At 50.7% G+C, this 26,416-nt stretch overlaps 1 protein-coding gene across 3 annotated transcripts in view; it reads left to right on the forward strand.

Moving 5' to 3' along the window:
* The window catches only part of KIRREL3 (kirre like nephrin family adhesion molecule 3), a 599,492-nt gene that overhangs the window by 536,595 nt on the left and 36,481 nt on the right, over window positions 1-26,416 (forward strand). For all 3 annotated transcript variants that reach the window (XM_043873461.1, XM_043873470.1, XM_043873479.1), the window contains one exon: window positions 22,246-22,403. In XM_043873461.1, coding sequence (XP_043729396.1) covers window positions 22,246-22,403 — 158 coding nt within the window. The remainder of the gene's footprint in view (window positions 1-22,245; window positions 22,404-26,416) is intronic.

Consider the following 26,416-nt stretch of genomic DNA (forward strand, 5'->3'; position numbering starts at 1 on the left):
CGGGGGAGGCGACAGGGACTCCCCTGGCAGTCCATCGGTTAGGACTCTTTGCTAACCCACTCCAGTGTTCTTGCCTGGAGAATCCCAGGGACGGGGGAGCCTGGTGGGCTGCCCTCTATGGGGTCTCACAGAGTCAGACACGACTGAAGCGACTTAGCAGCAGCTTCCACTGCAGGGAGTGTAGGTTCAATCTCTGATCCCACATGCTGCTTGCAGTGTCCAGTAAAAAAAAGAATCGGTGGGACAGTGAGGCCTGTGGACAGTCAGGGGAGGCTTCGGGGAGGAAGCAGAACTTGGGTCTGGAGGAGGAACCATCGTGAGGTCAGCCAGAGAGGGTGGGGGGCCCTGGAGGTGGGCAGCAGGGGTGGGCTCACATGCAGGGCCTTGGGTGGGTCAGAGGACAGGAGACGTGGTGGCCAGGTGATCAAGGGCCTTGACATCAAGCAGCAGGATCAGGTCTTTGCTGCAGTCGGGGGCACCCCAGGAGAACTCTGAGAAGGAAAAGAGGAGGGTGTACAGTGTCCTCAAAGCTGTCCACCTCCGCCTGCGTCCACTTCCTCCCCTCTCCTCCTGCACTCCCTCCCAGCCCCCAGCCGGGCCAGGGTCTGAGCAACAGGGCTGCAGCCTGCCCGGACGATGGGGAAAAAACGGCCGGGCCAAGCACGCGGCATCCCTTGTGCCCAGCCTGGCGGCCCTGGCTGAACCTCACCCCTTCCGGGCACCAGTTCAGAGCGTCTGCCCACCTGGCTTCCCCTGCCTCCCCGCCCCTGAAACCTGGGGCCTCCTGGCCTGATTAGGGCGAGTGTCACCACACCGGGGACTTGATGGATGGCCTCGAGAATGGATGCTCGTCTCTGTCTGCAGGGCCTCGCAGCCCATCCATCTTCTCTTGGCAGTCTGTTCCCGCCCCAGTGCTCACCTTCTGGGGACGATTTTCGGCCAACGTGGGTCCCAAGGGCTGGCCTGTGTCTTGTCCCCCACCAAGGACAAGAGAGAGGGACAGCTTCCTTCCCTGGAGGGCATCAAAACAGGACCAAGGTTGGGGTGATGCACAAAATGTAAGGGGCACCCCACAACCCGGTAATCGAGATATTTTAATGCAACGTTTTTTAAAAATCAAAGATGATACAAAAATGATATAAAATCAAGTGATATTTTTAAAAAACTTAAAAATCTTTAATTTCTGAAAAAAGTATCAAAACAGTCATTGAATGTGGGAGGAAAAAATGTGTGCCCCTAGTTCCATGATTCTACATGTTTTTTTATGGTTAATTTTCTTTTCAGAACACTGAAGTACTTGAAAAAATATTGAAACATTTAAAAGTAGGTGTGTTTAAACTCACAAGATTATTTCAAGCCGAAGTATTTTATTTACAGCAAAAATAGAGTTTATTGTCATTTCGCTTTCCTGGCTTTGATGGAAGCAAATGCATCAATGATGATAACAATCTGCTTTCCTCTGCTTCTCTCACTTTCAGTTGAAAAAAATGGCCACATTTGATCATTTCTCATGACCAAGTGACCATCTTAAGTCTTTTTTAATTAATTTCAGTTTAGACAAAGAGCCTGCCTTTATTTAAAATTGTGGTGGTTTGTTCACTGTGAATATTTCTGCATTCATTTTGGCATTGTTTTGTAATTTTCATTCAAATATGATTTCTCTCCATTTCTGAGGTTTTTGGCAGGCCCGTAAACTTCATGCCCAGCCTTGGACAACCTGCCCCCAGCCAGAAAAGGGTTCCAGGACCCCCAGGCCTGGGCGGGTTGGGAGAGGGTGGGCCTGGGAATGAGCCAGCTCTAGGGCAACCAGCGGTCACCGTCACCGTGAGTCTTGGAGGGAGGAGCCGACTGTGGATGGTGAGTGTAAGGTTCAGGTGGGGCCACTGCTTTGGGCCTGAAGTTCACGTTCCAGCTCAGATTCTGGCTGTGTGACGTCAGGCAACTCTCTGATGCCTGCCCGGCTCTTTGCTCCTGAGTGCTGGAGGGCTGTTGGGGCTGGCCCTCCCCTGCCCTGCTCAACTCACTGGGTCATGATGAGGTTCAAGGTAAACCATGTGAATGACTGCCCCCGTGCTGGGCAGTGAGGGCAACCAAGGCCATTCCGCAGCCTCCGTTCACTTAGTGCAGTGTCAGAAAGTTCTGTTTCATATCTAACTTCCTCCCTCTGCCCTCCCTCCCTGGTCCATCTTTTCTGGAAGACCAGCCTAGAGGGCCTGTTTAATTCTGCAGCCGCTGGCTCCCAGCCGCGGCTCCGAGTCAACCACCTGAACACCCCTCTCCTGAGCATGGAGGGGGGTAGTGGGGACTCAGAGCAGTAAGGGCCCGGCGTCGACCATGTGTGGCTCACCTCACAGCCCCCCTCAGCACCTTGATACCTCACCCTGAGCACCTGTGCAGGCACATGCCACTTGTGAGAAAGGCTCTTTCATGCCAGAGTTTGAAGGGAAGCCTTACAAACTGCCTGGCGGCTGTTCCCGCCTCCCCGCCCCAGCCCCGCGTCCCTTCCGAAGCTCTGGTCTCTGCTCTTGTCTGCCTTCTTCCTCCTCAAAAGGAAGCTCCTCTCAGAGAACTAGATGGACAGAGCTAATTGGGAGCCAGGAAGAAGAAACTTCAGGCAAGGTAATGAGCAAGCCTGGAGTGGACACGAGCCCAGAGGGGCTTTGGGAAGCCATCCGGCCCACCCCCTGCCTCAGGGCCATGTGGCCCTCCACATGCAACTCATCCCTAAAGGTGGGGAAAAAAAGACCAGCTCTGGCCGTGAAAAAGAATGAAATAATGCCGTTTGCAACAACACGATTGGACCCGGAGATTATCATTCTAAGTGAAGTAAGTCAGACAGAGGAAGATAAATATCATATGATATTGATTACATGTGGAATCAAAAAAAAATGATATAAATGAACTGATCTACAAAAGAGAAACAGACTCACAGACTTAGAGAACAAATTTACAGTTACCAAGGGCGAAAGGTGGGGTGGAAGGATAGACTGGGAGTTTGGGATGGACATGTACACACTGCTGTATTTAACATGGATAACCAACAGGGACCTACTGTGCGGCGCAGGGAGCCCTTCTCAGTACTCTGTAATGGCCTATATGGGGAAAGAATCTTTAAAAAAAAAAACAAACGTGGACATATGTGTATGTACAACTGATTCACTTTGCTATACACCTGAAACTAACACAACATTGTTAATCAACTATGCTCCAATATAAATTAAAAATTTACACCTGAAATCATCACAGCATTTTGAATCAGCTATGTGTTAGTCACTCTGTCATATCTGACTCTTTGCAACCCTGTGGACTATAGCTGGCCAGGCTCCTCTGTCCATGGGATTCTCCAGGAACAAATACTGGAGTGGGTGGCCATTCCCTTCTCCAGGGGATCGTCCCAACCCGGGGATCGAACCTGGGTATCCTGCACTGCAGGCAGATTCTTTATTGTCTGAGCCACCAGGGAAGCACCCCAATACAAAGTAAAATGTTTAAATTTGTTTTTAAATAGAAGTATTTTAAAAAAGAAAACAGGCTCTAGAGAAAGGCCTGCCCCCTCTCCCCTCTCTGGGTCAGTTCTCCCTAACGTCTCACCTTGCTGCCTCGCAGTGCATTTGAGCCCCTCTTCAGCACAGGTGGAGACTCCACACTGACCATCCTCTGTGTACCAATGGCCTGTGACCGGATGTCTGTCATAAGTCATTCTCATATACGATAAGTAAGTATGGGGGCCATAGGGCTCATTGAAGGCAAGTAAGAAAGTAAAAGACTGTATGGATAGCTGATTCACTTTGCTATTCAGCAGAAACTAACACAAAGTTCTTAAACAACTGTACTCGATGAATTTTTTTTTAATTTTTAAAAAAAATTTTTTGAACAAACAGAAAAAAAAAATAGTCTGGATTCTGAAATCACCCTTTCTGAAAAAAACAAACAAACAAACAAACACACATTTGGACTGCAGGGCGCCCAGAGAGATGGGAGCTAGTAACAGGACCACAATTCAACACCAGGTCCAACTCCAGGCGCAGCCCACCTCCCCGGCCCAGTGACCTGTCCACAGAGGCAGCCCGCTAGCCTCCAGGAATTCTGAGCACCTGTGAGTGACCCACTTTGTGACCAAGGCCAAGCTGAGGGCTGTTTCATGCAGGGAAAGCCTTGCCCATCTCTGGCTGTTTCCTGTAGGGAAAGCCCTGCCCATCTCTGCCCAAGGCTACAAATTGTGAATGCAAGTGAATTCCAATGACAGTCAAAAGTAAACATCGCCTTAATATTCACAACTGTCATTTCTGTTCTTTACAAAGACTGTGTCTCTGCAATGCAGCGGGTCAGGCAATCCCTTATTCAAGTAATTTTTGTTTTCCCCAAGTTATCAAAAGTACAATTGTCTGAGATAAAATGTCACAAAAACCACAATCAGGAAAAGCAAAACGCTTTAGCAGGCAGACTCAAAGATGGGGGTTTTCATGGCTTGACCATGATCTGAAGATGATTTTGTAAGAGCTGCCAACCAAAGTACCGAGGGCCACAGGCAGCAATCTGGGTTTAGTTTGTAGCTGCTGATAAACCAAGAGTTTTGGTGAAAAGAACGTTAAGTAATACATTCTAAGTATAAAGAATCACTGCATATTTGTTAATGTCGCTGGCAATGAAAATACTATGTTAGCTCTCAGCTCAGCTGTAAAGCTACACAAACCTCTGTTTCTTTCCCCACCCCTCACCTCAGTGGTTCTTCACAGCAGCACACTCAGAATCGCCTGAGGCGCCTGCCGAAAAACGATTCTCTGCAGGTCCCACTGCTGAGTTCCGATGCAGGTGGTTGGGAATGGCGCTCTGGAATCTGTGTTCTTAGCAAGCGCTTCAGGACTCAGATGGTTCACAGACCACACTCTGAGAAACACTACTGTCTCTTTAAAACATGACAGAACATTGTGCCCTCATAGTAAAGGTTCAAGCTGAATAAAACATTCAAACAATCAGAACACAAAAAGTACATTAAATAAGAGTATTAACCATTATACAATTGCATGTCTTTTTTAAAGTGGCAGAAGCACAAAGATTTACAGTAAAATTGTAAAATCAACTTTGTTTTAATCCAAGGCACGTGTAAAATACTTGCTGGTGTGAGAGAAGTTAATCTTTTTCCTGTCCATGTGTTTATTGCAGGGAGATAGTGAACAAATGATTATATTGGGGATTTTTTTATTTATAAGATCTAATGTAAAATCACCACTTGCAACTTTTTAGATCTGTATGTTGCCTGTGTAATATATTCTTTTAAAGTTTAAAAAGGTTTTCTATCCATTGTTAATTTCAATTAGGTGACATTTTGTCGAGTTTTTTTCCTGATTGTTAATTTGATGCTAGCTGGAATTCAAAAGATGACATTGACCTTACTCAAATAAAGAAATATTTTAGTAAACTTACTTTTTCCTTCAAAAAAAAAAAAAAAAAAAAGTAAACATCGCCATTTGAGTCAGTTGTAGTGAGGTGGCTAAACCTAGAGCCTGTTATACAGAATGAAATAAGTCAGAAAGAGAAAAACAAATATTGTATATTAACACATATAGACGGGATCCCGAAAAATAGTACTGATGAACCTATCTTCAGGGAAGGAATAGAGACACAGACGCCGAGAATGGACTTGTGGACACAGTGGGGGAAGGAGAGTGTGGGGTGAATTGAGAAAGCGGCATTGACATGTATACACCACCACGTCTGAAGCAGAGAGCTAGTGGGAATCTGCTGTGTAGTGCAGGGAGCCCAGCCAGGTGCTCTCCGATGGGAGGTGGGGGAAGGAGGTCCAAGAGGGAGGGGATATATGTGCAATCAGGGCTGATTTGCATTGATCTACAGCAGAGACCACCACAACAGTGAAAAGCAAGTATCCAACTAAAAATAAATAAAATTCTTTAAAAATAGAATAAACGTGGTCAAAAAGGAAAACCGCCTTAGCTCCCTACACACACACACACACACACACACACACACACACGCTCACACACTCACACAGTGTATTCCAAAGTCAAATGCAAATGATACTTTCAATTACATACCAAATTTGGATCATCCATGCCTCTGGCCATGAACATTAATGCCCATCACGGAAGCCGACAGTGGCTTCAAGACACATCCAATACACTTCACTTCAAACCAGCCCTGAACACCTCGTGCACCCACTTCTCTGAGCAGCTGATGGGCTCTTCCCTGGCGACACGCACGTATGCAGCGCTGATTCCTACGCGGTGACAGTGATGTAGATCAGAGCTGAAACCCATGTATTCTGATCTCAGGGCACTCCCGGCCACTCAGTGGTGTTCTGTCTCTCTTTATGGAGCATGCACAGAACCCTCAACAGTGAGTCAATTGCTAATCAACTGGAAAGGGATACCTTAGAAGGGAGACAGAGGAAAGCAGGGAGGTAATTAAGGATCCAGGGATCGCTAGGTGTAGCTGACAGGTCCCAGAGAGAGGGATGGTTGACGGTGGAGAGTGAAGAACACAGAAGGTAAAAAAATATATTTGTCCAATGTCTCAGTAAGTTCAGGGGACACCAGCTGTCCTGGGTCCCATCTGGTGACTCCAATCCTTCTTGTTGTTTAGTCACTCAGTCGTGTCCGACTCTTTGGGACCCCATGGACTGTAGCTCTCCAGGCTCCACTGTCCATGGAATTTTCTAGGCAAGAATACTGGAGTGGGGTGTCATTTTCTTCTCCAGAGGATCTTCCCGACCCAGGGATCAAAACCATGTCTCCTTCATTGGCAGGCAGATTTTTTACCATGGAGCCACCTGGGAAGCCCCCAAACCCTGTAAAGTGAAGTCGCTCAGTCGTGTCCGACTCTTTGCGACCCCATGGACTGTAGCCAACTAGGCTCCTCTGTCCATGGGATTTTCCAAGCAAGAATACTGGAGTGGGCTGCCATTTCCTTCTCCAGGAGATCTTCCCAACCCAGGGATTGAACCCGGGTCTCCCACATTATAAGCAGATGCTTTACCATCTGAACCACCAGGGAACTAAGAATATTATCAACCCATGATGGACAGCAGCCTTAGGGTGAAAATGATATTACAGCCCAAACAAAAGAATCCTCCAAAGTAAGTAAAATTTAAGGAACAAGAAGGGCTGTAGAACCCAGCTACTCTTCCTCATGTAAAAATTCTCTTTTCCGAACTAAATCTTAGAGGTTGTGGTTTTATTTTCTTCTAAAATTCCACACACCCACCCACTTCCCACTAAACTATAAGCACCTTGAAAGGACCTTGTCATTTTCACCAATGAAGTGTGCATATGTGCATGGAACACAGTAAAGGCATTTAAATATTTGTTGATGCAATGAATGAACAATGCATGGTCTTTCAAAATTTTAAGGCACCTTTTCTTCATTTTTTAAAAAACTTTGGGCTGGTCTGTGTGGCTACTACTAGAGATGAAACTGCTCATTCCCAACCCCATAGTCATTTCCAAACAGGCAAAGCCCTAAAACTGGCCTGTGAGTCCACACGGAGTGCCGGTAGGGCCAAAGGAGTGCTCAAGACATCTTGGTGTTCATTAGTGTTTCCCGACCTGCACCTCTCCAAACACCCCCATCTGGAGGCTTTGTTTTTCCTACCCAGCTCCCCTTCTTGCTGGCTTCCCATCTTACCCTTCACTCATTTACCCAGTGCTCATCTCTGGAGCACCGACTCTGTGCAAGCTCTCGGCTGGGGCAGGAGAGACAAGGAGGAATATGACAGGCCTGCTGCTCTCCAGAAGTCACCCCCAACCAGACCCCTGAGTCCAGCCATCCTCGAGACCCAGGAGCTGCACAGGAGCCAAGGGGAGGCTCCCACCCAGCTTCGCCCACAGCACTGGCTGAGGAACCAGGTCACACGGGGACGAGACTGTTCCCTGCCTCTGATGCCCAGCCACAGTGTAGCGGGGGTCATGGGAGGCACTTCAGCAAAGCCTGAAGGTCACTCCTGTGCCCACAAGTCAGAAAGGAAGAATGGGTGTTCCGAGGAGAGCAGGCCCTCCCTCAGCCCGTAATTAATACAGTGTAATTAGCTAAAATCACCATGCTGTACATTAGATCCCCAGAACTTGTTAACCTTACAACTGGAAGTTTGTACCCTTTGACTGACACCTCTTCCATTTTCCCCACCCCCCAGCCCCTGATAATCACTCTACTGTTTCTCAAAATTCAGCTTTTTTTAGATCCCACATATGTGATATCATACAATACTTGTCTTTCTTTGTCAGACTTATTTCACTTAGCATAGTGCTGTCAATATTTCATCCAAGTTGTCACGAATGACAAAATTTCCTTCTTTCTCATGGCTGAATAGTATTCCATTATATATATGTTTTTCTTTCTCTATATATAATACATATAGAGAACTATACAATTCAAAAGCAAAAAAACAAACACTCAAAATTAAAACAGGCAGAGGAACTGAATACAATTTTCCAAAGAAGACATACAGATGACCAACAGGCCCATGAAAAGGTGCTCAGTATCAGTTATCATCAGGGAATTGCAAATTAAAGCCACAATGATATATTACTTCCCACCTGTTAGAATTGCTGTTGTCAAAAAAGGCCATAGATAGCAAGTTTTGACGAGGATGTGGAGAAAAGGGAAACTTTATATACTCTTAGTAGGAATGTAAATTGGTGCAGCCCCTATAGAAGACAGTATGGAGGGGCTTAAAAAGCTAAAAATAGAACTACCATGTGATCCAACAATTCCACTTCTGAGATACATCCAAAGAAACTGAAATCAAGATCTTGTAAAGGACGTCCTTGGTGGTACAGTGGATAAGAATCTGCCTGCCAATGCAGGGGACATAGGTTCGATCCCTGGTCCAGGAAGATTCCACATGCCGTGGAACAGCTAAGTCCCTGTGCCACAACCACTGATCCCATGAGCTGCAACTACTGAAGCCCATGGGCCTGGAGCCTGTGCTCCACGACAAGAGAAGCCACTGCAATGAGAAGCCTGCATGCTGCAATGAAGAGCAGAACCCCAGAGAAAGCTTGAGCACAGCAACGAAGACCCAGTGCAGCCAAATAAATAAGATCTTGTAGAAATATCTGTACTCCCATGCTCACTGAAGAATTATTCACAGTAGCCAAAAAGTAGAAGCAACCCAAGTGTCCGTCAACCGATGAATGGGTAAAGAAGATGTGGTGTATACATTACAATGGACCACGACTCAGCCATGAGAAAGAAGGAAATCCTAAAATTTGTATGGAGCCACAGAAGATTCCAAATAGCCAAAGCAAGCCTGAGAAAGAAGACAAAACCTGGAGGTATCACTCTTCCCGATTTCAAACCGTAGTACAAAGCTATAGAAAAAAAATTAATAAAAAGTAAAAAAGGCTATAGTAATCAAAACAGTGTGGTACTGGCATAAAAACAGACACATGGACTAATGGGACAGCATAGACCAGCCGAGGAATAAGCTCATATATATACAATCAACTAACATTTGACAAGAATATTCAATGTGGAAAGGACAGTCTCTTGAATAAATGGTGTTGGGAAAGCCAGATAATCAGGCAGAACAATGAAACTGGACCCCCATTTACATCACTCACACAAATGAACTTGAAATGAATTAAAGACTTAAACATAAGACTTTGAGACCCTAAAACTCCTAGAAGAAAACAGAGGGGGGGAAGCTCCTTAACACTGCTATTGGCAGCAATTTTCTGGATGTGACACCAGAAGTATAAGCAGCAAAAACAAAAATAAATACGTGGGATCACATGCAAGTACAAGGCTTCTGCACAGCAGAGGAAACCATCAACCAAACGAAGAGGCAATGGGAGAAAATGTTTGCAAGTCACGTACCTGATCTGGGCCTTGTGGACACCCTGTGGGCCTTGTGGGCCAACATCTTCTTCTGGCCAAACCACCCAGGTCTCCTCCGAAAGGAAAGTATTCTGATACACAGCACGCCGGGCCCAAAACCAGCCCCAACCCCCCTCCCTCAATAGTGATGAGAAAAGGGTGGCCGTCTGGGAGAAGAGGCCATGCCCCTCCTAGGCGCACCCCCTGCAGTGGGTGTTGTGAGGGCCACCCCGAGTCTCCCTTTCAGGACGGAGGAACTCCTTCCCCCAACTGCTAGGCTGTGGGGTGGCCAGCGCTCTGTTGAGCCCCTTCTGAGGATTACCTGCGGCCAAAGGGAGGAAGCCCTCCCCCAGTGACCAGCCCCTGCAGGGCAGAGAAGCCAGCCTGCCCTCCTGGGCTGGGACAGCCTGAAGGGCCCCCGCCCAGCGTCACCGCTTCCTGTTAGGATCCACTGAGATCTCCAAGGTGCTGCCCCCATGGCCAGACGCCCCTCTGTCCAGCCCCATCTCCCTCTCTCCCATCGGAGCTGATCCCGACAGGCCTCCCCACTAAGCATCCTCAGGTCTCTGTCTACCTAAGCTGCCCCCCACCCGCACCCTCCCCAGGGTGAGGATGAGCGTGACTCGATTTCCCTGCAGTTGCAGAGAGGGCTCAGCTTCCTCCCGTTCCGCATGGCAGCACCCTGGCAGATCCTGAAGCAGGAATGTTCGCCTATAAAATGCACCCTCTCCATATAAAATGCGAGGCAATGCTCACCAATTTCTGTGGAGAAATGTGGGCTCTCTCTGTGAAAAATGAGGAAGATAGGAGATTTCAAAAATATCTATAATGCTAAAGTTCGGATGAGCAGTGAAATGCTTTCTGTAATGAATTCAGAAAGAATTGCCCTTTTTCGAATTTAGAGGCTTGTGCTTTTTCAAAAACAGACTCAGAGCAGAAAAAGACTTTGACTTTTTTTCTCTTAGGATGCTGGCAAATAGTGGATTTGATAAATTTGCATAAAGTTGAAAGGTACGTTTAGTGGTTTTCTGGGATTCCCTGAAATGAATTTTGGTGGCAAGAAGCCCAGAGAAAGCATTTTGCTTTTTTCCTCGCTTGGCATGCTGCCACTTGGCTTTGCGGTTCCCCGTGACAAGGGACAGTGTGTTTTCTCTTTTTCTCTGCTCCTGTTTATCTCGCTTCCCGAGTCAATGTCTTGCCCATCGCCGGGCTTCATCTCTCCTTATCCCCTCGGCCAGCCTGTCTGTCCATCTATTCCAAACCGAACGGTCTCCATCCGTTCTGTCTTCTTGTCTTCCCCACACTGCTTCAGCCAGCTACCAGAGGAACAAACACACAGTTTTACAATGCAAAAGTCAGTATTCCTAATCCCCCATCTTAAAGGCCAATTATTGCAATTTCGTGTGTTTATTTTTTACGCTCCTTAATGAGGTGACCCTCTCCCCCGTGCCCCTCAATTTCCTGAAGCTACAAGTATTAGTCAAGAAGGTTCCACTGACCTTACTTGCCTCCTTAGTGAAGCCACAGATTCTTTTTTTTTAATTAATTTTTATTGGAGTATAGTTGCTTTACAATGTTGTGTTAGTTCCTGCTGTACACCAAAGTGAATCAGGCACACATATACATGCACGCCAAGTCGCATCAGTCATGACCCACTCTTTGTGACCCCATGGACTGTAGCCCGCCAGGCTCCTCTGCCCATGGGGATTCTCCAGGCAAGAATACTGGAGTGCGTTGCCATGCCTTCCTCCAGGGGATCTTCCCAACCCAGGGATCGAACTCATGTCTCTTATGTCTCCTGCATTGGCAGATGGGTTCTTTACCACTGGTACCACCTGGGGAAGCCTATATACATGTCCATGTATCTCCTCTTGTTTGGACTTCCGTCCCGTTTAGCTCCCCACAGAGCCCTGAGTCGAGTTCCCCGCGGTACCGTAGGTTCTCATTAGTGATCTATTGCATACATGTGCGTAGGCGTCAACCCTAATCTCCCAACCCATCCCACCTGCCTTTTCCCCACTTGGAGTCCACACATTTGTTCTCTGTCTGCCACAGAGCCTCTTGAGGACGCAGATTTGCTGGATGGGAGCCTGTAGCAAAACCAACCATATCAGTTCTGCTTTCTATTTATGGGACCAGCCCAGACCCACTCGAGTCCCTCGGGCATTGTTGTGCTGGGTCAGGACGGACTCCGTGATGCTGTGAAAGGGCAGAGGACACAGACAGCATCCCACCCGGGTGCAGCCAGGCTGCACCGAGGCTAGACGAGCTAGGTGAGGGTAGCCGGGCCCTCAGCGGCCTGAGTCAGATTCCTGGGTCCCCCCACTCATAACTGTGTGACTGGTCCCAAGTGGTCTGCGTCTATGCCTCGCCTTCCCCATCTGTAAAATAAGGATGCTACGAGGCCCACTGCCACGAGATCACTGTAAGATTTAAACCAGTATATAGCAACTGCTCCACCATGCCAGACTTCCCCCACCCCAGAACCAGCTATGTGGAGCAGGAGAAGCCCAAACTCAAGTTAAAGTTAGCACCAGATGGAGAAATTTGGGGAATGCTGCAAGGCAGATCTGGGCCTGAGAAAGGCATTCACTCCCCGCTACGGCCATCTGCACAGGAGCCAAGCTGGAGCGGGAGAAGTCCCTTCCTCCTCAGGACAACCCACCTCCCAGGTGGCCTGAGAGATGTCCCCCCACACCTGTCCCCAGGGTCCCACATGCCCTCACACCTGCCCTCGACACACCATTACATGTCAGCCCCTGCTGTGAACATACACACAGGCACAGACACATAGAACACACATAGACAAACAGGCACACACACAAGCAGACACAGGCACATGTACTCACACAGAGACACAGGTGTACACACACAGACACACGGGCACACACACAAGCACACACAGGCACATGTACACACACAGAGAGACACAGGTGTACACACACAGACACACATGCAGGCACACACACAAGCACACACAGGCACATGTACACACACAGAGAGACACAGGTGTACACACACAGACACACATGCAGGCACACACACAAGCACACACAGGCACTTGTACACACACACAGACACAGGTGTACACACACAGACACGCGGGCACACACACAAGCACACGCGGGCACACACACAAGCACACACAGGCACATGTACACACACACAGACACAGGTGTACACACACAGACACATGGGCACACACACAAGCACACACAGGCACATGTACACACACACACAGACACAGGTGTACACACACAGACACGCGGGCACACACACAAGCACACACAGGCACATGTACACACACACAGACACAGGTGTACACACACAGACACGCGGGCACACACACAAGCACACGTGGGCACACACACAAGCACACACAGGCACATGTACACACACACACAGACACAGGTGTACACACACAGACACGCGGGCACACACACAAGCACACACAGGCACATGTACACACACAGGCGCCGCACGCGCGCGTGTACACACACACCCTCCCTCTGCTGCATGGAGCCGCTGTCTGCGCCCTCCTGCTCTCTCACCCTACCCCCCTGCTTGGCACACATCCTGTGACTCATTTGTTTGCTCGGGATTAATGAACACCTGTCTCCTCAACAGCAGGTCCTCGCTGATGAGACGGCTCCGTCCCTTTCAGGGTTTAATCGGAAGGAAACAGAGTGCACACCCTGCCTGATTTGAGGGGGAGACAAGTGACTTTGTTTGACTTTGTCCCTGAGGCATCTGTGTCCCTGCCCGCACCCCTCCTCCCAGGCCCTGCCCGTCCCGGCCTCTTACCCCTCCTCATCCCCTGGGTGCTGTCGATGCTTTGAGGGGAGGTGCTGACCTCCGTCTAGGGAGCTGAGGCTGGGGTGCAAAACAAGGAGGCAGCAGAACAAAAGGTTGAAACAGTGATTTCACATGCAATCGCTGCTCTGTGTCCACGTGGAGTGACTTGCTAAGCAGACAGTGATCCGTGGGCAGCTAACAAGGGCTGAGTCCCTGTATGGTACTAAGCTCTGGGACAAGGCGCTCGTGTTCACCCGGGTCATCAGCACCCGGCCCTGTGAAATAGAGGCTGTCATATCTATGCCATCCACGCTATCTTGCCCAGAGAATGAAGTACCTGCCCACCATCAGGCTGCCAGGAGCCGAGCAAGGCACCTGCCTCCCGTCTTTTCCCCGCTTGTCAAGAGCTCCGGGTGAGAGGCAGGCTTTCCTGTGTCCTGACCTTTGCAGGTCACTGGGGTCAGGGTTCCCTGAGCTCAGCTAGTCCAGGCACCCCCAGGCTTGGGGCAGGGCCGGAGCTAAAACGCAGCCTCCAGACCCCTCTCCTCTGGTCTCTCTGCCTCCAACCTCCCAGGAAAAGTGTCTGGGAGATGATGCCACATCCATGGATGACATACCTTAAAAAGACCCTATTTGCATCCTACCCAAATCTCCTTTAGGCAGACCTGACTGAGTGGGGAGGGTCCAAAGAGGAGGTAAAGACACCTGTACTGTGTGTGTGCTCAATCCTGTCCAAATCTTTGCAATCCCATGGACTGTAGCCCGCCAGGCTCCTCTGTTCACGGGGATTCTCAGGCAAGAATACTGAAGTGGATTGCCATGCCCTCCTCCAGGGGATCTTCCAAACCCAGGAACCGAACCTAGGTCTCCCACATTGCAGGCAGATTCTTTACCATCTGAGCCACTTAGGGAAGCCCAAAGACACCTACATTTAGTAAATTACATCTATCTAATAAACCCATGTATAGGATTGCCAGAGAAAATATAGGATGCCTGGTTATATTTGAACCTCAAATAAACATACTAAAAATTATCTGTGGCTTATCTGAAATTCTAACTTATCTGGATGCCCTGTACTTTCATGTACTAAATCTGGCAACCCCACATGTCTCCAAACTCCGCTGCTTACTGGCTGTGTGACGCTGGGCAAATAACTTGACCCCTCTGTGCCTCTGTTTCCTCATCTCTTACGTGTAGTTTCCTTATGTAAACTACACATAAGTGTGTCTACCTTGTACAAGGCTTCCCAGGTTGTGCTAGCGTTAAAGAATTGGCTTGCCAATGCTGGCGACACAGAAGTCACAGGTTCGATCCTTGGGTCAGAAATATCCCCTGGAGGAGGAAATGGCAACCCACTCCAGTATTCTTGACTGGAAAATTCCATGGACAGCGCCTGGCTGGCTACAGTCCATGGGAGTTACAAAGAGTCAGACACGTCTGAGAGGCTAAACACACACACATACTTTGTATAGCTGTTGAAAGGATTAAATGATGACTTTTGGAGCACTGGAAGAGTTCTGAAAGTGTTGTAAGCTCTATAGCAATGTTAGCTATTATCTACATTATTACTATTTGTTGTTGTTGTTGTTTTCATATTACCATCTGGACATCCAAGGTAATATCCTAGGAGGTGGTATAAATGCAAAGATGCATTAAGACCCCTCCTCTGGAGCTACTGGGAACCTGAAACAGGTTCTACAGATTGGCGTCTCAGGGACTGCAGTGGGTCCCAGCACAAAAGGCTGGTGCCAAGGAAGTGTGGACATTTGCTTCCTGCTCAGTGGGGTCAGGCAAGGCACTAGACAACCAAGATGTACTGAGGCTTGCTCTGAGCTGCACTCTCTACTGAGTATGGGGTAGAAAGAAGAATCCAGCAAGAACCAGCCCTCAAAGAGCTCACAGCTATGGGATGGCCAATGGCACCAAGAGCCACATAAGCTCATGGTCTTAAGGCTGGGGCTGAGTTTGAGAGAGGGCTTCCTGGAGGAGGTGATAGAAAATAATGACCCGGACTTCCCTGGTGGTCCAGTGGTTAAGACTCTGTGCTTCCAATGCAGGGGGTGTGGGATCAATTCCTGGTCGGGAAACTTAAGATCCCACATGTTGCACGGTGTGGCCAAAAAAAAATAAAAAGAATGACCAAAGCTAACCAGGCAAAGTGGCCTTTGGGCTGGAGAGAGGACAGGATCCCAGCCAGTTGCATCTCAGGATGAAGACACTGTCAGCAGAGGGAACTTCACAAAGCTTGTCGTTGTAAAGGCCAGGGTATCCTTGCAGACAGATGAACAGACCCGTCCAGCGAAAGCACGGGAGGAAGCCGAAGAGAGAAGGCCTAGCTGAAGAAAGCCTTGGCTGGGTTCCATGCGGAGGAACTGGCTTTTACCCTGGAGCAGCAGGGAGCAGTGGACACTGAAAAGCAGACATGGAGCCAGTCACCGGCCATCAGGGAGGTCGAAACGGTTGGGGTGGAGCAGACAGATTCGCTGCTGAGGACCCAGTGCTGGGGCGACTTCAGGAGCCCAGAGCTCTGGGCAGTCTTTCAGGAACTCACCAGACAGTAGGTTACTGCTGAGCGTATCAGTTAGCCTTCACAAACGTAATGATTCTACGAGTCACTGATGCGGCCGTGCCCAGCTGAGATGATCACACGGGGTCAGGTGGGCACACTCATGCCCTTGCATCTTTCTAGTGTGACGGCCCCACTCTCGTGAGCAGAGTGTTGGGGAGAGGAGAGGAGGACAGCCAAGCAGGCAGGGTAGCAGATCACCCCAGCACACAGAGGCTGGCCTCAAGGGAACAGACAAGAAGAGTTACTGGCAGGAGAAGGGAGAAGAGGTGGGAGATGGTGGAGCTGAAGGATCGTCAGCAGCAGGAGTAGGACAGACTGCAATGTCACTCACACCTGATGCTGATGGCCCAGGTTCCGGTTCCTTTCTGGATCCCGATGCACGTTCACATCTTTCAAAGTTCTCAACTTGAAGATTCGTACGTAGGGGACTTACTGTACTGTGTATTTATCCGTTTATTGTCTGTCTCTTCCACTGGAATGTAAACTCCACTTAGGCAAGAGTTTTGCATCCCTGCTGCTTCAAACAGGGCCAGGTGCACGATAGGTACTCAGCGTGGATTTTCCGAATGCCTGCTGGCCCTGAGAAGCTGACTCTTAAAAACGGGCACATCTCAGTCCTATCTTTACAGTCTGTGGTTCCACACTTTGGCCATCAGGTGGCACATCGATGTGCTCAAGGCCGCTGGCTGCAGGGATCACACGGGGCTCAGAACCTGACGGCAGGGTAGAATGGAAAAAGTGAGCAAAGCGGGATGTGAATGGCAGAAACCTTCCTCCCCTCCCTTAGCAGACGTCTCTCCAGCACACACTGGGAGCCAGGCCGGTGCTCCACTGAGCCCTCTGAAGTCAGGCTGGGGGATGGGAATGCAGGGCCTGAATGCATTGGGATAAAGAGCCAGGACCCAGGCAGGAGGGTTGACCAGAGCTCCAGCTTCACGGGCAGGTCTGTATGCTGCTCTGATGCTGGTAGAGTGTACATATCGCAGGGTCAGATAAACTTGGTTCTAAATTCCAGCCCTTACCTGTTGTGTTATTTAGCAAAGTCATTTGCTCTCTCGGAGCCCCAGTTTCCTAATCTATAAAATGGAAGTCCTAATAGCAGCTGTTTAGAAGGATGTGTGTGTATGTGTTCACTAATGTCCGACTCTTTGTGACCTCATGGACTGTAGCCCGCCAGGCTCCTCTGTCCGTGGGATTTCCCAGGCAAGAATACTGGAAGTGGGTTGCCATTTCCTTCTCCAGTTTCGAAGGATACTTGGTTTTATTTTGAGAATAAAACAAGAGGGGCCTTGGCCTAGTGTCATCTGCAGAAACAAAACTAAATTTTGTTCTCAAAAACTGGATCTGATCCTCAATATTTATCTAGCCCTTATCAAGCTCCCCCTTCATTCTTCCTATCATAAAAGTAATCCAACAACAACCCACAGGTATCTTTATTGCCTCACTTTCCAGATAAGAAGGCGAAGGTTGTCAAATTATAGAACTCTGTGCACACATCGCACAGCTTTAAAGGGGTGGACTCGAGCCAGGTTCTGCTCAGCAAACGTGTGAAACCACCCTGGATCAGCAGGTGCTCTCCCAGGTGACGAGGACCAGGATGAAGGAGGCTGCCATCTAGGGAGAGACAAACACATCCGGACCATTTCCATAGAAGAGGTGGGATACTGAGAGAGAATGATATCCAGGATGCTATGGGATCATAGACAACAGTCACTTGGTCCAATCAGGAAATGCAGAAAGAGCTCATGGACTGGGCCCTCCATGCATATACTCATTCATGTCTGACTCTGCGACCCCATGGACTGTAGCCCACTAGGCTCCTCTGTCCATGGGATTCTCCAGGCAAGAATTCTGGTGTGGGTTTGTCATGCCCTTCTCCAAGGGATCTTCTCTATGGACTCAGTAACCCCTTAGCTAAATCTGCAAGACTGAGTAAGACTGATCCAGGAGAAGCAACTCCAGCATCTCAAGTTAAAGAACTGCCCGTGCAAAGGAACCTGCTATGAAACACATTCATGCTGGGGTCTACACATTGGTCAAAAAGTGTGTTTGAGTTTCTCATATGATCCTATAGAAAAACCTAAATCAACACAGTATCTTTAAATCCAGTGTCTAGTGAGCAGGACAGGTGTCGCTAGTGGTAAAGAACCAGCCTGCCAATGCAGGAGACGCAAGAGACGTGAGTTCGATCCCTGGGTCAGGAAGATCCCCTGGAAGAGGGCATGAAAACCTATTCCAGTATTCTTGCCTGGAGAATCCCATGGACAGAAGAGCCTGGCGGGCTACAGTCCATGGGGTCACAAAGAGTCGGACACGACTGAGTGACCAACCATGTGCGTGCCCTCTGGCCTCTCTGTTCGAGCCCCCCTCGTCCTGGGCAGCAGAGCTGGGAGAAGGTCCTCAGGGGCTCCCTTCCACACAGGGAGATGCAAGCGGTACCATCTACAGGGCGGGTGGCCAGAGAGGGGCAGAGGAAGGAGGAAGGCCCCCAGCCACCTGCCAGAATCCTGGAAGACAGGTGAATAAATGGCAGAGCCAGCCCAGGACTGCGGAATTCATATTATGTGTCCGTTCTGTAAGCAGCACCCGGGAGCCAGCCCCCGTCCCAGGCAGGGTGTGACCCCCAGGGCTGACTTCCAGCTCCGGGCACCAGCTCAGCCTGGGTTCCATCAGGTCCTCCCAGGCCTCAGTCACCCAACAGTTAATGAGTTTTCCCTGACTGACAACAAGCTCAACACCACAACAGTCAACTATTTTTATCTCTGGATTAATCACAAAAGGCTAACGCTTCCACCTTCCCTGTGATTAAAAATTAGGAGACCAAGCTCTACAGTGGTTCAGGATAATAACCAATCCTGGGAGGAGGAGGGTGGATGAATAATGCATCTCCAGGCTCCGGCTGCTCGAGACTTTCTCCCCGCCTGGCCCCCAAGCTCCAGGCTGGGTCTGAATGGGGAGGTAACGAGAGGTCCCCTTCCATCGGGAGCCACAGCTGCCAAGAAGGACTGTTGATTTCTATTCAGCCCGCTGCCCCCAAGCCTCCCCCCCTCATCCCCCACCACCCTCGCCCACCCCAGCCCCATCCGCACCCCCTCCTACCCCATCTGGTGTGCACCGAGGCGAAGGCCGATCAATAATGCATGGTTACATGAATAACCGGCGTGATAACCACTTATTCGGGAAGATGTAATCAGGGCCCATTCTGAGGGTGTGTGTGTGTGTGCGTGTGTATGTGAGCATGAGTATGCCTACTCACTCACACAACAGAGTCCCACTCCCCTCTCGCCTCCTCTAACCCGGTATTACAAACACAGCACCAGAGAAGCAAGAAGGAAAGGTCCAGCCTCCCTGTGCTTGCTTTTTAGAAAGGCCTCCTCGATCTCCACGCCTTGATCACAGGCTGGTTTACTGAGCAAAGGCCCAGAGACAGCCTGTTCTCAAACCGGGTCTCACAGCAGAACCCGCTGGGAGCATTTATTTTTGGTTTTGGTCGCACCACGTGGATCTTAGTTCCCTGACCAGTGATCGAACCAGTGCCCCCTACAGTGGAAGCATGGAGTCCTAACCACTGGACCACCAGGGAAGTCCCTTCTCCAGGAGCCTTAAAAAGCCCTGATGCGCTGGTCCACCTCCTGAGATGGAGCTGCAGCTGCTCAGGGTGTAGCCTGGTGACAGGATGTTTAAAACCTCTCTGGGAATATCGTAAACTGCAGTGAGAACCGCTGTCTCGGGCCCAAGGCCGGTCAGTATTAGGCGGCTGAGGAAACAAAACCGGACAGGGGGCTGCCTTGCCACTTCAGCCTCTGATTTAGGGCAATTTCCACAATCCCACCCCCTTGACTCAACCCTGGGGAGGCCTCGGAGACAGGACGGGCCAGGTGCCGATGCTGTTACCAAAGCTTCGGGTGGTCGTCTCCAGTTTCCCTGGCCCTCAGCGAGCTCAGTCTGAGTGCCTCCATCCTGGGCGGCTTGAGGGGAGGTAACAGAGGGAGGAAGCAGGAGGCCAGCCCTGCTGGAAGGGTGGCCCGAAACACAGAGATAAAATCCCCTCACACACACTGTCACACCCACCCCCCACTTACCGCAAGCCCTCATCCGCCTCCCTGCGGCTCTCTGGCCCCAGGGCACCACGGAGGCCTCCAGCACTAATGAGGAAGTACAGGGAGGGAGGGGTGGGGGGCTGGCCTCATCGTCCGGTCCACACCCACCATCTGCTTGCAGCCAGGGCCCCCTGGGAGGCTGGGCAGGGTTGAATGAGGCCATCTCCCTCCCTGGGCCAGGATCACAGTAGAGGCCTGAGGCTGATGAAAGCAACTTGGAAGCCCGAAGGGTTTTTTTCCCCTCAGCAATAGAAACTTGAGGGTTGGCATCGGCCAGGCCATCATTCTTAACCAGGCTTTCTGGAGGCCGGGAAGGGAGAGGCAGGGACACTGGCTCAAGGCATGCATCTTAGGATACTTACCTGCCCCAGAGCCTCCCGGAAAGAAGGGGAGAGTGTTAGTTGCTCAGTCACGTCCAACCGTTTGCAACCCCATGGACTGTAGCCCACCAGTCTCCTCTGTCCATGGGATCTCCCAGGCAAGAAATACTGGAGTGGATTGCCATTCCCTTCTCCAGGGGATCTTCCCGACCCAGGGATCAAACCCAGTACTCCTGCATTGCAGGCAGATTCTTAACCGTCTGAGCCAAGAGGAGTTTCTTTCTTTCTTTTTAAAGTTTGGTTTATTTATGGCTGTGCTGGGTCTTTATTGCTAAGCACAGGCTTTCTCTCGCTGCAGGGAGCAGGGCCTGCTGCCTCAGTCCAGAGATGCAAAAGCTCGCTTAGGGCCCGAGTGGTAGGATGGACTTCCTCTCACCACTGGACAAAGAAGGCCTTTTGCGTGAAGACCTCAGCTCTCACCTGACGACCCCGTCATCTATTCACTGAGCAAACACCCAGCTCAGCCCTCCTCAGGCCTGCAGAACTGACTGACCAGCCCCTCCCCAGGGAGGAGACCAGGGACCCGTCAGGTGGTCTCCAGGGAGCACCCTGCCCCTTCCTGTTTGTCCAGGAAGGAGAGGCAGGGCGCAGCAGGGGCCTGAGACCCTCGAGCCCCTTGTGGACCCTGAGGTCCACAAGCATGAACCTCAGAAGAGGCTCTGGGCCCCTTCTCCAAACAGTAGTCATCCATCACTATCAGCGACCACGCAGCATCCCATGGTTGTCACGGGGGTCAGAGGCGTGACTGCACTTTAACAAATGTTTATGGAGCTTCCACCAGGCACCAGGCCCTGAGCTGGGCTCCGTGGGAGGCGTCATTCTCCTCTTGGCAGCCTGCATCTCTCAGCAGGGACCGCACTGCCGTGAAATAGAGAGGAAGGACCAAGCAGGAGAGACTCATTCCGGCTCTGGGAGGAGGGAGTTGGAGCCGCTCTGGGAGAATCAGGTCCAAAGGAGATGCCCAGGATTGCACAGCTCTCTGGAACTCTGTCTCAGCCCCGAAAGTTTGCCTGTCACCTGTCTCCTCCGAGGGAAGCGGCCAGCCTGGTGCTCCAAGTGTCGGGGGACCTGCTTCCAGCCCTGGCCTCCTCCACTCGGCCACTGTGTGACCTTGAGCAAGTCACTTAATCCCGCTGAGCCTCGGTTTCCGGATCTGAGTAATTGGGATAATGATGTTTACCTCGCAAGGCTGCGGTGAGGATTAAATCAGATGACAGACGTGACAGGGCTTTGTTTTAAAAGAGAGAAGTTAGAAAGAAGGATAGGATCCAGGCAGCAGTGGCACGCTCTCCGATCTGCAAATTGCAGCTAATGACGCCTGCCCTGTCCCCTTGCAGGCTGCCGCGCAGAATGAGATGATGACATGAGCGTCCTCTGCAAATAAACACGCGACGCCTGTGTCGGGATTACTGCTGTCATCACTGTTATTGTTATAATACAAGGGGATTATACATTTTATTAAAGGATGATAATTACTGTTTGTCAGCGGCTCCATAAAATCCACTCAGCCTTACCCGAGAGGAGGGGTGCCCTCAGCCTGACCTCTTCCCTCTCTTTCCCCCCGCAGTGCCGCCTGACGACCCGGTGATCCTCGGGGGGCCTGTGATCAGCCTGCGGGCTGGGGACCCCCTCAACCTCACCTGCCATGCAGACAATGCCAAGCCTGCTGCCTCCATCATCTGGCTGAGAAAGGGAGAGGTGATCAACGGAGCCACCTACTCCAAGGTGAGGCGGGGTTTGGGGGCATTGCAGAGGAGAGGAGGAAGCCGGGGGCAGGGGCAGCTCTCCCCATCTCTTGGCAGCTCTTGCTCTGCCTGTATGACTTTGTGTGGCCTTTGGCTCCTAGCTCTTTGTCTCTCTGTGTCTTTCTTTTTCTCTGTCTCTCTATCATTTTTCTCTCGAGGGCTCTGGCTCTACTTATGCGACCTTTTCTGTCTCTCCTCCTCTTCCTCTCTTTCCTGGGGGAATTGCTGGGCATGGTGACAACCCTAAGAATGGAATATGGTCAGAGGAAGCAACTCAGGGACAGAGGTGACCAGAGCTGAGGGTTGCCAGATAAAATACAGGACGTCCTGTTAAAAGTGAATCTCAGGTTTGTTGTTGAGTTGCTCAGTCATTTCCAACTCTTTGCAACCCCATGAGCCGCAGCACGCCAGGCTTCCCTGTCCTTCACTATCTCCCTGAGTTTGCTCAAACTCACGTCCATTAAGTTGATGATGCCACCCAACCATCTCATCCTGTCGCCTCCTTCTCCTCCTACATTCAATCTTTCCCAGGCTCAGGGTCTTTTCCAATGAGTTGTTTCTTTGCATGAGGTGGCCAAAGGATTGGAGCTTCAGCATCAGTTCTTCTGATGAATATTCAGGGTTGATTTCCTTTAGGATTGACTGGCTTGATCTCCTTGCAGTCCAAGGGACTCTCAAAAGTCTTTTTCAGCACCACAGTTCAAAAGCATCAATTCTGAACAACAAATAACTTTTCAGTGTAAGTATGTTCCAAATATTGCATGGGCCATGCTTATACTAAAGATTATTCATTGTTTAACCGAAATTCAAATTTAACTGATGTCTGTATTCTCATTTGCTCAATCTGCCCACCTTCCCAGTGCTGCCAGCTGAAGCTGTTTAGGTGTTTCCTGTCCCAGGGGCCTGGCTCAGGGGTCAAGGAGGGCTGAATGCAGCTCATAATCCCTTACCATCCCTACACCTTCTGTACTTACCTGCTGGAGTGCTTTTTTCTAGTTCACACAAGGTGCTGTGAGCTGAAGGGCTTCCCAGGTGGCGCTTGTGGTAAAGAACCTGCCTGCCAAAGCTGGAGATCTAAGAGACACGGGTTGGATCCTCGAGTCAGGAAGATTCCCCTGGAGGAGGGCACGGCAACCCACTCTAGTATTCTTGCCTGGAGAATCCCATGGAGAGAGGACCCGGGTGGGCTACAGTCCATAGAATCGCACAGAGTCGGACATGACTAAGGTGACTTAGCACGCATGCAACCTAAACTGCCTCCATAAAGGCCCCATGTCCAAATATGCTCCAGGGAGGTTCAGGGCTTCACCCTATGAAATCTAGGGAGAATACACACACACACACACACACATACACACACATATATAGCAGATGGGGAAACCAAGACAGAGAGCTGACGTTACTGACATGTGATAGAGTTCAGGTGTGAACCAGGTTTGTAGGACCCCAAGGCCTGCTCTACGATGACACTAATACTCTCACCCAGGAAATGTGCTGTGCAGATCCAGTGAGGGAACGCAGTGATCCTAACAGCCATGCTTCCCTGCTCATTCAAGCCTCATGACCATCCTCTGAGGCAGGTGCCATTGATCCCCTTGTACAGATGGGGATTGTGAGGCACAGCAATATATATATATTGCTCTGTCAGGGGCCTGGCAGCTCTGACAAGCTATAGACCTGTGACTTGGGCTTACGGAGAAGGATGGACGACCCCGCAGCTCCCATGGACTCAGCCCTGGGGGCTGTCAGAGCCCAGCCTTCTGTGGCTCCCTCTCCCCCAGGAGTGCAGGCGCCATTGACCTCAGCACTTGTGATGTCCCAAAGGTGGAGAAACATCTCTTGTTTGTGCAAGAGAAGAGGCCGGGGGCATGAGCAGCTGAGACAGAGACGGAGAGACAGGGAGAGAGGCTGAGAGGACACACATGTGCAACAGTCAAGTAGGATTCACGGTCTACAGAAAAAATCCCAGAGGGCCACCCTGACAGCCCTCGAGGCTGAAGCCTCAGCGTCTGTTTCATGGTGAGTAGTTAAGCCCCTGGGCCTGGCAGCTGGGAAGCCCGTATCCAGGCTCCACCACCGTCTAGCTCTGTGGCTGTGGGCAAGCTAGCTAACCTTGCTGTGCCTCAGGGTCCCCATCTGTACAATGGGACCAATGGCACCTGCCTCAGAGGATGGTCATGAGGCTTGAATGAGCAGAGGGAAGCATGCCTGTTAGGATCACTGCCTCCCCTCACTGGATCTGCATGGGGCATTTCCTGTGTGAGAGTGTTAGTGTCATCATAGAGCAGGCCTTGGGGGTCCTACAAACCTGGTTCACACCTGAGCTCCATCACAAGTCATGGTAACATCAGATCTCTGCCTCAGTTTCCCCATCTGCAAAATGGGATGATGATAATAGGTATCATGACATAACAGGTATCCATGTAATAGGGACACCTGTTACAATTGCTGCAAGACTTAAGAAGAATAATGCATTTGAGCACTGCAGCAGAGCGTAGCCTCTGCTCGCTGCAACTAGAGAAAGCCCCATGCACAGCAATGAAGACCCAGCCCAGCCAAAAATAAATTTAAAAAAAACAAAAAAAAAAGAATAGTGCATTGAAAGTACTCTGTAAAGCACCTGGCACAGAGTCAGGGCTTTGTAAACATTTGCTAGCATCCTTGGCTCCTTCCTCCCAGAGCCCTGTCTCCCCAACCCTGCTCTCCCCACCCAGAGGTCGCTCAGAAGCCCAGGTTTCATTTTGCCTCTCCACCGTGTGGCCTGCAGGGGAAGGGTGCTCCGCCAGCCCCCACCCCCCAACCCAGCACAGGCTGGAGTGCCTCTCCCTGAACCCAGGGCAGCCAGAGCCCTCCAGGCCCAGGTGCCTGGGTGAGCGCTCGCGGCTCCCAGCAGGTGTCTGGCTGCAGAAGCATGGGAGTTGAGGAAAAGCCATCTCTCCAAGTCCTCTATTCCTGGACACCCAGCCTCAGGCCGTCTTCTCTGGGCCTGGCACCAGAATGGAGGCCACGTGGCGGTCATCTGGAAGGCAGACCCTGGGAGGCAGGACAGGTTGTGGAAGAGGAAGGAAGACAGTTTGTGCTGAGACCAGAGAAAAGCCTTCCCTGCCAGCCAGGTTCCTGCTCCATCTGCTGCTCCCCAGCAGCCACCGCCAGGTGGAAGGTGGAGGCCTTGACCCTGAAACGGTGGACAGGGGGAGGGTCGCTTGACCTTGCATGTCCACAGACGTGTATATGTCTGCCTTGAAGCCCCTGACCTTCCAGCTCTTCACCTCTGCTTCTTCCAACTTCAGACTGCTGCCTGCCCCAAGAGCGCCCACCCACCACCACCAGGACCACAAGACTTAGAGCCCAAGCTACGTATGCGTTCTCTGGCACCACGCCTCTCAGGGCCCTCACTGAGGCTCAGCTCTGCAGTCTGTCCCCACCCGTCCCCGTAGCATCCCCCACCCCCTGCATCCATCTGTTCATCCTAGGCACCTGGAGCCTCTACCCAGCTGCCACTCATCCCGGCCTTCTTTGTGAAGAGCATCCCTCCTGGCCCCAGGACTCAAAACTAGGGGTCAGTCCATGAGGACACAGGGTCTGGAGGCAGAAAGCACCGCCCAAATCTCCACCTTCTCCGACAGCCCTTAGTGATAACAAGCCCCAGTGGATTCCCCAGGCAGCCTTAAAAGGGGAAGCAAAGAGAGATGATAAAAAAAAAAAAGAAAAGAAAAATTAAGGGACACAGCAGGTGGGCGAGGTGAGTGAGGAGGGAGAAGAGGGGGCCTTGTTGCCAGGCAATCAGGCCCTCAAGCCCTTCCCAGGCTGTTTGCATATCAATGAACATCCCAGATTTAGCACCAAGCCGGGGGCATCCACCCACTAGGCTCCCTCCAAATCTCCTTCCTCCCTCACCAGTGGTCACCTCTGGCCTTGGAGACTGCCCAGCTGAGGCCCTGGGCGCAGCGGCCCACACTAGACAACCTGATACACGGTGCAGTCTTCCTCCCC

This window comes from Cervus elaphus, chromosome 2, assembly GCF_910594005.1.
Source record: "Cervus elaphus chromosome 2, mCerEla1.1, whole genome shotgun sequence".
Lineage (NCBI taxonomy): Eukaryota > Metazoa > Chordata > Mammalia > Artiodactyla > Cervidae > Cervus > Cervus elaphus.